We start from the raw sequence: 13601 nt of genomic DNA, 5'->3' as shown, positions 1-13601 counted from the left end.
TGTATGGTAGCTAATTAAATGTTTCATGGACGTTAATGTTTAATGTTAGCAAGTGTGTAAGTGATATGTGAAATAATAATGCACATTGAGAAAATACAAATTAAACAGTCACACTTGAATAACTTTTAAAATAGATATATTTTTGGGGTGCCTGTGTGGCCCCTTTGGTTGGGCGTCTGACTTCAGCTCAGGTCATGATCTCACCGCTTGTGAGTTGAAGCCCTGCATTGGGCTCTGTGCTGACAGCGCAGAGCCTGGAGCCTGCTTCCAATTCTGTATCTCCCTCTCTTTCTCTCTTCCCTTCTCCCACTCATTGCTGTGTCTCTTTCTCTCAAAACAATAAGTAAACATTAAAAAAAAATTTAAAAAAAAAGATATATTCTTGCTTGACAGTTACAGTCATAGTTTTTAAACTAATGAAGTATCTTTTTAAAAAATATTTAAAAATGTAAAATACCTTACTTTTGTAAAGGAAATAAGAGAAATGAGGAATGAAAATGGGAGTAAAGAAGGAAGGAATTTGGCAGGGTGGGGAGGGGGCGGTTAGTTTTTAATATGTTTTGGATTCTCACATAGGAATGAATGGAAATACAGACTTCAGGAAATCACATAAAATATTTATGCAAATAATTATGTTTTATTTATGCCACTCCCAATTTAGAATGTTATTTCTTTTATCTAGAATAATCTTCAGCAGTAGCATTTTACTAGAAAGAGCAAAAGGTTCTTTTCATTTTGGTTTTTATCTCAATTTCCAGGGGCTGTGTTTTAGATGAATTTTTAAGGTCAAATTTGGTTCTAAACTGGGAGAAGAACATCACAGATTAAAGCCTTCCATGGGCTCACAAGTGCACAGTGAGCTGGAGACTTACTTTCATATTCATACCCCTCACGTTATATAATATATATTAATGACAAATCCTGCAGAATATCCGCATGCGTAGAGGGACTGTGGGTATCTGTCAGTGCTACCTCTGTGTGTAGACATGGAGAGGAGCAGAATTTGTCACCCCAGAATATGCCTCACTGGCATAAGGATTATGGTTTCAAAACAGCAGACAACAGGGAAGCTCTGAAAACTAAGTAGGCAGTTTATGCCTACACGGGACTCTCCACCTGCAAGGGTGTCCCTCCCCCTCCAGGAAGAGGAGAATGGCTAATCCGGAGAGCTTCTGTCAGAGGGAAAGCCTTGTTTTACTGTGCCTTGCCTGAAACCCAGTTCTCCCCACTCTCCATCCCCAACATCTTCTTTTGTCTTTTGCTGAAGCCCGGGTTTAAGGTGACAATTTGGGCCATTTTGGGGAGTTGCCCAGTTTTCCTGGGTGTATGTGTGTGTACATATCATTAAAGCATTTTGTTTGTTTGTTTGTTTGTTTGTTTTCCTGCTAATCTGTTTTCTCTTGTGTGGGGTCTCAGCCAAGAAGCTACAAGGGTGGAGGGAATTTTTTTTTTCTTCCCTGACAGTAGCTTCTTTACTATTTTTCCTCCCAGTAAAAACTTCATATTTTGTAAATCAACACTTTGTAAACAGTGTCTTTTCCCAATATTATAACCAAACCAACGTGAGCTGCTCCTTGGTGCATCAGAAACTGTACCTGATGAGTTGCCACACAAAGAAAACTTTATTTGCAGCAAACGAGGAGATCATGGGGAATGACTTCCAAAGCCCTGGCTCTCTGGGCAGGGAATGGGTTCCTTTGTTTGGGGTTAGGAGGGATATTTAGTAGGGGAGCCTCGTCATCATCTGTAGACGCAGACATACGGTCGTGCGTATGTCCTAGGGAAACCTGCCTGCACACACGTTGTGTGTTATGTAATGAGACTTGTGCTCCTCCTTGGGCAGAGATTTTAGTATTGCAGTGAGGTAGAGATAGTTGTCAGTCTTTCTGGAGGTCACGCCGTGGTCCATTGGCTCAGGCGTGAGTAAGGGATTGAGCTCAAACTGGTCAGCATGGTCTGGGCTGGTTGGAGGTCTTGTCAGGACAGTCGCTCGCTTGCTCACTTGAGGGAAGGTTTTGCTTTCCATTTGCCTGAGTTAAGAGATAAGCTGGAGAGAGGAGCTCAAGGGAAAATGTGAGATAAAGGTCGGTGAATGCAAGCAGATGGGCAGTCAAGGTCAGATCTTGGGGTCTAGCTGGTAAAATATGACATAAAAACCTAAATTATGTATTTTGGTAATCATACATACACCTACCCTTACGCACTTTTACTCCATTTTAAGGAGTCTTAATGACCCAAAGAGCTAGAGAATAGTTAGATTTGTTGCTGACAGACTGAAAGAAAGAGTTTGATAAACACTCAACTGTGTCTACCATTGACTTGGTGATGACATATAAGGGGTAAGGTTGTGTGGCATTTAAGTGCAGAAATACTGCTTATGGGATATTCAGATATTTTTCCACATCCATATCACATCAAATGTTATCTAATATTTTTTATCAACTTTGATTGATTTGGCATTTTGAAAAACTTTATCCTAAGCAACCATAATTTTTGAAATGTCAGATTTGATGAGCCAGTTGTGTTTTTTAAAATTTGCAAGAAATATATGAATTTATGCCAAATTAGTATTTTCAAAAAAATAGTGATTGCCAGAGGGGAGATGGGTGTGGGAGGGCAAAATGGGTGAAGGGGAAAGGGAGATACAGGCTTCTAGGTATGGAATGAATAATTCATGGGGATGAAAGGCACAGCACAGGGAATACAGTGATTCTGTAATAACGTTGTGTGCTGACCAATCATAGCTACAGGTGTGGGGGGGCATGGCATAAAATTGTACTTTGCATCACTATGTTGTGCACCTAAAACTAATGTGACATTGTGTGGCAACTGTACTTTAATAATAATTTTTTCCGTATGTACTCAAAACTCATACATTTACAGTATAGTATTTAATTTTTTTTTTAATATTTATTTTTGAGAGAGACAGAAAGACAAAGAATGAGTGAGGGAGGGACAGAGAGAGAGGGAGACACAGAATCCGAAGCAAGCTCCAGATGCCGGGCTCAAACCCATGAACCATGAGATCATGACCTGAGCTGAAGTCAGAAGCTTAACTGACTGAGCCGCCCAGGTGCCCTAAAGTGTTAAGTTTTAAAGCTAATTTGTGGAGCACCAAAATTATCTCATATGCCATTTGCTGCTCCTACTGTACTTTCAACTATACTGAATACAATAGACAAGGAAAATTTACAATTAAAGGACTTCTTAAATATCTCTATCCCCTATACATTCAACCAATCATAACTATTAGTATAATCTTGTAGTGATTAATCTTGATTGTATTCATCCCTTTTTTTGAGAAGGAAAACCTGTCCTCTGCTTTCTTAGATTTACTACCTGGTGACTTGCAGATTACAGGTCCAATGTGTCTTCCTTGTGTCCTCCTGATGAACACTCTTTAGATAAATATAATTAATATGAATTTCTAGTGAAATCACTTCCACTCCTTAACATGGGCTTCACATAGTGATTCCTTCCCAAAGAAATGAAAAAGGAAACAAGAAAGAATAACTTTACAATGGGGAACCATGATGAACAGAAGCTCAACCAGGTGATCAAGGTTAGCCTAAATCATGAGTCGTGTTAATAATAATATACTCTTGATATAATGTGATGAAATGATGCTGGACCTCTCTGGTCTTCCTCCCCAAAATGTACCACCCCAGCCTGATCTTGAAAAAAACATCAAGTCCCCATTGAGGAATATGCTCCAAAGTGCCTGACTCGTTCTCAACATTGTCAAGGAGATGAGAGACAAGGGAAATTGGAGAAATTTTCATAAACAAAAGGAGCCTGAGGGGACATGATGGCAAAATATAAGTGGAGTCCTGGATGGGATCCAGAAAACGGACATTAGATAGAAACTAGGGAGATCTCAGAAATACGGATTATAGCTAATAACAATGTATTGTCACAGCAAGAAAAGCAACAATGACAACAACACTGGGCCAGTTTAAGTGAGTAGGCAAGATCTTAGTCAAGGCTGTTTCATAATGAAGAGACCAGAATGCGTTCTGAACTCAAGTCGGATGAAAGAAGGGATAGAGCATTGTTGAGATCTGAGATAGGAATTCTCTTCACAAGAATTTCTCTTTCTTTTTCTTTTTGTTTTCTGTACATGTAGGAGATGGTGGATGCTAACTAAACCTATTGTAAAATCATTTCACATATATGCAAGTCGAATGTTGTGCATCTTAAACTCATGCAGTGCTATATGTCAGTGGTATCTTGGTAAAATAGGGGAAAACAAAACAAAACAAAATCCCTGTTCTCATTGTTCCATAACATAGTGGAAAAAAGAGAACATTGAATAGATAGTTCCCATTATTGCTACAAGGGCACCCTTCGTAGAAGCTGTGGTTTTAGAATCCCAAAGAATAAAGAAGCAAAATAAGACACTTATAACCTGGAAGCTTGGAAAACTAGGTTATTTCAATGACAACATCATCCTACCAGAAGACAAGCAATGCTGGTCTCAAAATAATTTATAATAGAAAAGCTTATGTGAATCATTAAACAGCATTTCTCCATTAAGAGTATAGCACATCTGGTGGGTTTTTTTCTCTTTTTTCTCCCTTCATTTTACTCTTTCTTTGTTTGTTTCTTTTTTTCTTTCCTTCCTTCCTTCCTTCTTTCTTTCTTTCTTTCTTTTTTTTTTTTTTGTTCAGGATGTGGGTTTTTTGTTTTCATTTTTGTTGTTGTTTGTTTTGGGAAGTAATCAAAATTCATCTAAAATGTATCTAGATTACTTGAAATATCATTAAAAGAGAGAGAGAGTGAGCGAGTGGGTGCATGTGCGTGCACCAGGCTGGGCTTGTGGTGGAGGAATCAATAGGCAAGAGTTTTTGCTAATTGGTCTTCCCAAAGGAGAAGTGAAATGGCTTCATTTCTTAAGGATGGGAGATATTTTCACAATGTGGCGCAAGCCTCGTGTGGAGGGTAGGCTCCTATCCTCCCACGGAGACAGGGATGTGGGGGCTCTGTCTTCTTCAGTGATTACTTTCCAGAGGGACAGCTCCCAGGTCCTTGAATAAGGGTGCTGGATTGTAAAACTGGAAGAGGTTTGAGCTGGGAGAAGATTGCCCTCTCAAAGGGCTAAGAAAGTATTGCAGTTGCAAGTTTTCTAAAGTAAATGCTCTAAGAGAGATCAGGTGCCTACGATCAGGAAGAATTCTGTCTCCAGTCTAGTCAAGCTGATGGGAACGTGAAATCCATCTCATTTTTTTTGTTTTTCTTCTCTGTTTTCCTCTCTCCCAGGACCGGGCACAAAATCTGAATGAGCGGCGAACCACCACCACCACCCTCACGGTGGATATTCTGGACGGAGATGACTTGGGTCCGATGTTTCTTCCTTGTGTCCTTGTGCCGAACACTCGTGACTGTCGCCCGCTCACCTACCAAGCTGCCATACCTGAGCTCAGAACTCCGGTAAATATACTCCCATTCTTTCCCCTTTACTTGCACCTCTTTGACCTCAATGAGACCCCATTCAAATATTTTGCAAACATGTCAGTGGAGAATAGCAAACTGCACGGTGCGGGTGTTGAAAGTATTTATGTCTAAAACCATTTTCAGAGAGTATGGCAGAGTTTGGTCACCACACATTACGGCATCATTTACAAAGTCGAAAGTGTGTCGCAAAGCAACCACCCATTTGACACTGATTGTTTTATTCTTTCCACCTATAGATCATAATAGAGTTCAGTTGCCAACATGTTCTAGGAAACTCTAAGAAATAATTTCAGTATTTCCTTAAATTTAGAAGTCCTAAGTCAGAACACATACAGGTCAATAGAGTACTTTTCAACCTCTTAAGAGTTGTAAAATCTTATTGGAGATTGTGCTTGGCTGTTTGGAGGTGGAAGCTAATGAATTCTGAATGCACATTTCTATTCTTAAAGATGTGTTTTAAAGAAGCAGAAAGGTAAGGCATGAATACTTATCTTCTACACTTGATTCTACATCTGTTTTTTTAATATTCTAATAGAGCTATAAGTTGCTGTCAGCTTGGTATTCACACCTTGGGCCTGGGTAATAAATATTTATACCTAAGAATAAAAGTTATAAGGCAAATATATATCCTACTTACACGAAAATATCAATTTCTCCCTTAAAAATAAAAATAATAATAATAATAATAATAATAATAATAATCCTCCTTAAAAGGAGCCAAATTCCTAGGAGATTAGTATCTTTTCTTGACTAATGTCTTTGCTGTTCTTCTGTTAAACATTCAGCTTTTTCTGGGTTGGAATGTGTCTCAGGATGTCAGACTTTGTTGGGAGGTATTTGAGGTGTTTTTTTTTTTTTTGTTTGTTTGTTTTTTTCCTCTCAAACGCATAAGAACTGTGGTTTGGGGAATCCTCTCTGTTTTTGAGATTTTGAAAGAATAAAAAAAGAAATTCCTTCTCCTGAGTGTAAATCATGTTGCATTCTGTGCGCTTCTAAGGATCATTATCCAATGTTGCATCTCTGAGCCTTACTTTGAGATCTAGTAGATCTTAAATGGTTGAGATTTACTCCTGTGTCTTCCAGCATAAGTAACTAGTGGTCTAGTTGGCTTGTGTGAAGCAAAGAAGCTGGGGGGGGGGGGGGGGGAAGAAATGTTGTGATGTGCATTTCATGAAGAAAATAATGTAAATTTTCAGCTAAATGGAGTAATTTCAAAGGCAAAAAGGCTAATGTAGAACTTGCCGGGACAAATAGTTGTAGATGACCTAAGGTTATATGTCATGGTGTGATTTTGTTGAATATACCAGCAAGAAGACTATTAATGGGAGTGAACATTATTTTTTGAAAGCTTAATTGAAATTATGAGGAAAATATTTTCAGTATTAATTTATCTTTGAGTTGATTTATGTAGCTATCATACCAATGAGGTCACAAGAGAAGGGGCATACAGACACAGTGACTAAAATTGGTGGCTCAGCATGATGACTGTTTAACAGTATTTGATGTATTGTTGGTGTTTGGGAAGCAGAGGGCATTGGTTTTATAAAGCACCTCTGAGCACCCTTCCTGTCTCTTCCAGATAGCAGACTAAGCATCTCTGTCATTCCTATGCAGTTTCACGGTAGGGACAAGGCCATGCTCCAGATTTGGGGGAATAAAAATAAATTCTAATAGTGACTAGTGGTTATAGAGATTGTTCAGATTGTCATGAACTGTGCTAAACTCTACGGGAATATTAACTGAAATCCTGGTGGGTAGCTATCACTATTATGGTCACTTGGTAGATGAGATGTCTGAGATAAAGGGTTTCCATAACTTTTATGGTCTTACAACTAATAAGTAAAAGCTGTCTTCTTGTTTTTTTTTTTTTTTCAAAAAAATGTAATGTTTATTTGCTTTTTGAGAGAGAGCGAGAGAGAGAGAGGGAGGGAGGGAGGGAGGGAGGTGTGAGCCTGGTAGGGGCAGAGAGAGAGGGAGACACAGAATCTGAAGCAGGTTCCAGGCTCTGAGCTGTCAGCACAGAGCCTGATGCAGGGCTCGAAATCATGGACTGCGAGATCATGACTTGAGCTGAAGTGGGACGCTTAACCGACTGAGCCACCCAGGCACCCGAAAAGCTGTTTTCTTTTAAAGTCATGTATCTTGAATTAAATACTATGCTATAAAACCCAGAATGATCAAGCTTTATGCTTCATCATCCTTTTTAACAGATTGACCCATTGCTTAACATTCTGTGAAATGGAGAATTTTAATTTTACAAATTTCAGTAGTTAGGGCAAATATTTGTTTAATGAGGGGCATATTTTTATTGCCACATAGGAAAATTAAACATATTTACTTGCAAAATTAGGCGCTTGATCTGATTATCAATCACTGCATGAGACTACCACCAAGATTCACATGTCTTCACATTACAATTTTTAAATTTGCTCACGAAAGCTGCAGTTTTGCCAGACTTGAGGGACCATCCCATCTGTGCTCCGTCAACTGGGACACCTTGCCTGAGGCCTGGGTACCACTTTCAGAATGCTTAACTTAGCAAGTCGACTCTGACTGTTGGCCGGAGCTCAGCTGGGGATGTGAGCTGGAGGCTTCATTCCGTCTCCACACGGGGCCCTCGTGGGCTCTTTGGGCTCCCTCACAGCAAGGCACTGGGTTCTAAGAAGGGGCTTCCCAGGGGAATTGGGCAGAACTTTCATGGACTGGACTCCTAATTTGCACTGCCCCCTCTGTGTCATTAAACCTGGGCCACTTTCAGGGACTAACAGTATGCACCAGCTCCTGAAGGGAGGAGGGTGGAAGAAACATTGTAAGAACATCTGGGGAAGGAAGTCTTGTCGTGATGACGGCTGGAAAGTAAGATGTGCCATGGAGCCGCCATCCGGTTTCTTGTGCTGTTCCACCTGTCGCTTGGGGTCCCCTCTGTTTCACTAGGGTTGAGAACTGGAGCTCGGTTTTGAGTTGCACATTCACATTGCTGTCTTTATGTCTGTCTTTTTGTTTTTTTTTACTCCTTTTTAAAAACTTTCCTTTACATATTTGGCTAAATTTTCTGCAAATTTCAATAAATAAAATCTTGCTATTTAGAGCAAGAGAACTAACCATTTATATCAACTAAACAAGACATGATGACTGTAATTACATACTTGCTGATCCTTTTCTCAACAAATTCTTCAAATTTTGAAAGCTTTGACACCTGTTCACCTTCTGCATTGATGTGAAATTTTCCACCAATTACCTCACTGGTATTCTTGACTTGAAAAGCCATTCTTAGCTCTGCCACAGTGCATGCAGAATTTATCAGCTCAGAAAAACTTTACAACATGGTCTGGCACAGTGTTTAACTCATGAACCAGGATATAATAAAAGTCTACTGTTTAGTGAAATGCAAATAATCATGTGTTTAAATATAAACTTATTTAATAAATATTTCATATGTTTTTCTTTAACAGAAAACTGTCTTCAGCAAAAGTTAGTGTCTTCACTAACACCAAACTTAATATTATGTTGAATATGTATATATATATATACCTGATGTCTCTGGGTACTAATGCAATTTGCAGCCCTGTGCTAATAGTCATTCATTTATTAATTTGATGACTATCTAGTGGCCCCTAATATATACTCAACTCTGTGCTAATTGAGGAGATGACAACAGGGAGGAGATGAAAACTTTCCAGTATTGTGTAAATTTGTTCTCACTTTTTTTTAAAGTCTATGTATTTATTGAGAGAGAGAGAAAGTGTGTGTGTGTGTGTGTGTGTGTGTGTGTGTGTGTGTGTGTGTAAGTGGGGAAGGGGCAGAAAGAGAGAGAGGAGAGAGAAAATCCCAAGCAGGTTCAGCACTGTCAGCGCAGAGCACAATGTGGGGCTTGAACTCACAAATCATGAGATCATAACCTGAGCCAAAACCAAGAGTCTGTCACTTAAACAACTGAGCTACCCAGGCGCCCTTATTCTCACTTTATGACTCTATTGAGTTGTTATTCTGCCTATATAGTTGAAGTTTCTTAGTGTTACAGAGCAATTCTGTAGAATTTGGAGAGTATAGAATCCCCAGCTCTATTTTCCTTACTTTTTGTTGAAGTGCAAAGATACAGTGGATCCGTACACAGTTTTGTTTTGGTTTTTATTTCCTTTCTGAATTGAAGGGTTAACATACTGTTTGGTTGATTGGTTGATATTTTGCTGGGTAACTTGTCCCCAGAGAGAAGCACTGTAGTATTAATATGATAATATTGACATATCATCTATGTGAATACTAGATGTAATCAATTTATTACACTTTTTTTAATTGACTGTTTATTTACTATGCCGTGTAGTGTCCTGTGTTTCAGCTATAGTGACTGGCCAGGCGTGATCATCTGGTAGCTAGGAGCCATGTTTGAATGAGTTTTTTGTGTCCCTGTTGGGTTGGGTGGCAGGAATATGTGGCCTCGAGCACCTCCACCACTGTGATCTGTCTTAGCGAACGCTGGTGTTCACCTAACTGTCCAGAGCAGCTCCTGTCCTGATTTCGTAGCGCTCTCCCCTTCCAGGGAAGCTTTCCCAGTATTACAGGAGTGGTGGCCATCTTGAGGAAATTATACAACACTTATAATTTCCTCCAGACTCGTGCTTGTTACAATCCAGGAACTTCCCCTTTTCACCTTTTATGAAACTACTGGTTGTTCTGCTCTGGGTTTCTCCTCCTATGTCTTTGATGGCCCTGGGTTTCTCCTCCTATGTCTTTGATGGCCCTGGGTTTCTCCTCCTATGACTTTGATGGTCCTGGGTTTCTCCTCCTATGTCTTTGATGGTCCTGGGTTTCTCCTCCTATGTCTTTGATGGCCCTGGGTTTCTCCTTCTATGTCTTTGATGGTCCTGGGTTTCTCCTCCTATGTCTTTGATGGCCCTGGGTTTCCCCTCCTATGTCTTTGATGGTCCTGGGTTTCTCCTCCTATGTCTTTGATGGTCCTGGGTTTCTTCTTCTATGTCTTTGATGGTCCTGGGTTTCTCCTCCTATGTCTTTGATGGTCCTGGGTTTCTCCTCCTATGTCTTTGATGGTCCTGGGTTTCTCCTCCTATGTCTTTGATGGCCCTGGGTTTCTTCTCCTATGTCTTTGATGGCCCTGGGTTTCTTCTCCTATGTGTTTGATGGTCCTGGGTTTTTCCTCCTATGTCTTTGATGGCTTGCCCCCTCTACCCCCCAATTAAATGTCTCTCCTTGAATTTTCATTCACTTATTTGTTTAATTTATTATTTTTTCTTTGCTTATTCTTAAATCTTAGGGATTTTCCAGATTTCTGTCCTTCGAAACAAAATTTTTTTCACTATAATTTTCATTAGGATTCATCAAACCGATACCAGTGGGTTCTATTTTTCTCCAAATAGGGATAATCAGAATGTTTTCTGACTTGAACTCTTCCTAGACCTCCAAGCTTACATTTCTCACTCTTTCTTTTTTTTTTTTAAATTTTTTTTTCAACGTTTATTTATTTTTGGGACAGAGAGAGACAGAGCATGAACGGGGGAGGGGCAGAGAGAGAGGGAGACACAGAATCGGAAACAGGCTCCAGGCTCTGAGCCATCAGCCCAGAGCCTGACGCGGGGCTCGAACTCACGGATCGTGAGATCGTGACCTGGCTGAAGTCGGACGCTTAACCGACTGTGCCATCCAGGCGCCCCTCTCACTCTTTCTTGATATTTTCTACCTGTATTTTTCGCAGTGCCTCCTTATCCTTTCTAATGCATGCATCCCTCTCTTGGGTCACATCCTGTTACCCTTGAAGACATCATGGATTTGGACCTTGATTTCAATGACCCCTATCCCAAACTCCAGCAGTTTACAAAGAAACGTTTGGTGCTATCTCTGAGATGCTCACATATGTGTGATGCCTGCTTCCACTGCCAAAAATACTCATTTAAAGACCTACTCTCAACTCTGGACCCTCGATCATCATCTCACTGAAGGCAGTTTTGTTTTTGAAATACATTCCAATCTGATCTTTCACTGTTTAAAATAAAAAGCTTCAATATTCCCATCATATACCAGATAAGCTCCAAAGCTCTCCACGTCACTAAAAGTAATTTTATGTCTATTTCCAGTCTCATCTCTTATAACATGCATAGTACAACCTATCTAGTGCATGGAGTTTGCGTCTACACCTGAACTTCTCTGACAACCACCCTCCCTTCTCTTCACTTAGTTCCCTGTACTAAGCTTGTATTTGTTGTTCAAGGTTCATCTCAGTTCATCCAAACTGATGGGCTCGCAGATTTAAGTTTTTCCATGTCCCCATGTATTCCTGTTGGAAGTGCCACACTTAGTCGTTTGTCTGTTCCTCTCCCTAGACGGTGTGCTCTTCAGTTTTCTATTTTTCATTATCCCCTACTGTGTCATGTATCCGCTTCATGTAGTAAATGTTCAGTAAATATTGAATTGTGTTAAACCATGAGTTAAAATTTCAAGAAATACATTCCATGCACTAGGGTACTGGGTATAACAATACGATCAAGCATGGCTCCTCCCTTCTCACTCACAATGCGTGTTTTTATCACAAATATTTACATGTAAAGAACATGTATGTATCTTCTATATATGTAGATGATATATAACTTGGATGCATGATCATTTATTATACGTATATATTACCCAAATATTAGTCATGGTAACATATAAGTTTTTAATACACTTGCAGTGCTTCCAAATGCAAATAGAATGGTAAGCACTGCCCTACTTGGTCATTATCTAGTCAAGCATCACCTCCAAATAGGGGTCTAACAGGTACTCTAGATAAAGTATGCAGATTTCCCCGCTGTCGTCCAGAGTTCCAGTTTATAATTGTTGTCCCCAGACGTTCGTAAAAATGCCGCCTTTTCCTTTCAGTAATGTTCCAAATATTAAATTTTATCTTCTCTCAGTCTTTAGGCAACGTATTTTCAAAATGTGTTCTATGGGGCTCTTTTTAAGGCAGCCCACTGGTGGATTAAGAAAGAAACATTTGGCATCTGCCAAAGCACCAATACCCTTCCAATGCGAACATTGTCGAATTGTCGAGTAGGTTGAAGGGGAAAGCGATAATTCACACATCTGGACTGAACCTACTGCATCACCGACCATTGTTTCCTTTTGCCAATAGTCACACTCAGGCCCACAGAGGAGGGAAGAAGTTCAAGATTGAAGGTGGGGAAACACGAGCTAAACACCAGACAAATGAACCAACAAAAGCTAGGGTTTAGCAAATATCGTGTAGAGTAAGACATCATATCATGGTGATTCTTCTGAAGGTAGTGTCTGAAATTGGATGTGAGCAAAGGAATCTTTTGCTCTTTCCATCACTGGCCAAAATTTACATTGAAGAGCCTCAACTATTACTTGTATCTCCACTTATAAGACAGCATGAAGATATTTTCCAATGTTTGGAACAATTAAAGAATGAAAAACAATAGGAGGAACCGAGTTTGTGAATATCAGTTACAGGGAAAAAGTCACTATTCTTCTCAGTAGTAAGGTAGAAGTCTGACTAGTCTTGATGAACAACTTGTTCAGATACTTTTTTTTTCCAAATACCACTTTAACATCAGAGATGTGTTTCCTATTATATCTGTTGATATAAAGACAATAGACAGTGTCCTTCAACTTGGACTTGATGTCTATAACTTTGTGAATGTCTATTCTGGAACTTGATGATGGGAAGTTCCACACAGGTGTTCACTGTCACAATGTAGGGCAGTTTGTGAGAACTTGAAGTCCAGCTTGAACCTCAGGTGATGTTGCAAATGTTCCTTAAGGTCTCTAAAGTTCAGTTTGAGTTTGTCCTCTCTAAAATGGGGATAAGAAAATCCAATATGTGGTATTTCACGAGGGCTGTAAAGGAAGACTTGTACAGTCCACTTAACTTGTTCCTAGCAAACAGTGCACATTTGGTAATACTGGCTATTGATACTGTTATCATTGCCTCTGGAGTTCCTTCACCTGGATGGGTCTTTACTCAGAGACTCATGGGAGGAAGTAGCTAATTCACACTAGTTGTTAAATGTCTAACTATTTTTAATTGAAATTCCAGCTTTAAAAATTGATTTGTGTATGTTCCAACTGTGCTATTTATAATTAATTCAGCATGGTCCTTTAAAAATAATTCAGTACCTTTATTGAGAAGAGGAGTA

At 39.6% G+C, this 13601-nt stretch overlaps 1 protein-coding gene across 1 annotated transcript in view; it reads left to right on the top strand.

Moving 5' to 3' along the window:
* Positions 1–13601, top strand: part of PCDH15 (protocadherin related 15) — a 786947-nt gene that overhangs the window by 329236 nt on the left and 444110 nt on the right. Inside the window, 1 exon segment of the mRNA XM_032595259.1 lies at positions 5260–5430. Coding sequence (XP_032451150.1) covers positions 5260–5430 — 171 coding nt within the window.

The sequence above is a fragment of the Lynx canadensis genome, chromosome D2, assembly GCF_007474595.2.
Source record: "Lynx canadensis isolate LIC74 chromosome D2, mLynCan4.pri.v2, whole genome shotgun sequence".
In the NCBI taxonomy this organism is placed as follows: Eukaryota; Metazoa; Chordata; class Mammalia; order Carnivora; family Felidae; genus Lynx; species Lynx canadensis.
Note: the sequence above shows the minus strand (reverse complement) of the source record. Positions and strands in the feature narration are given on the sequence as shown.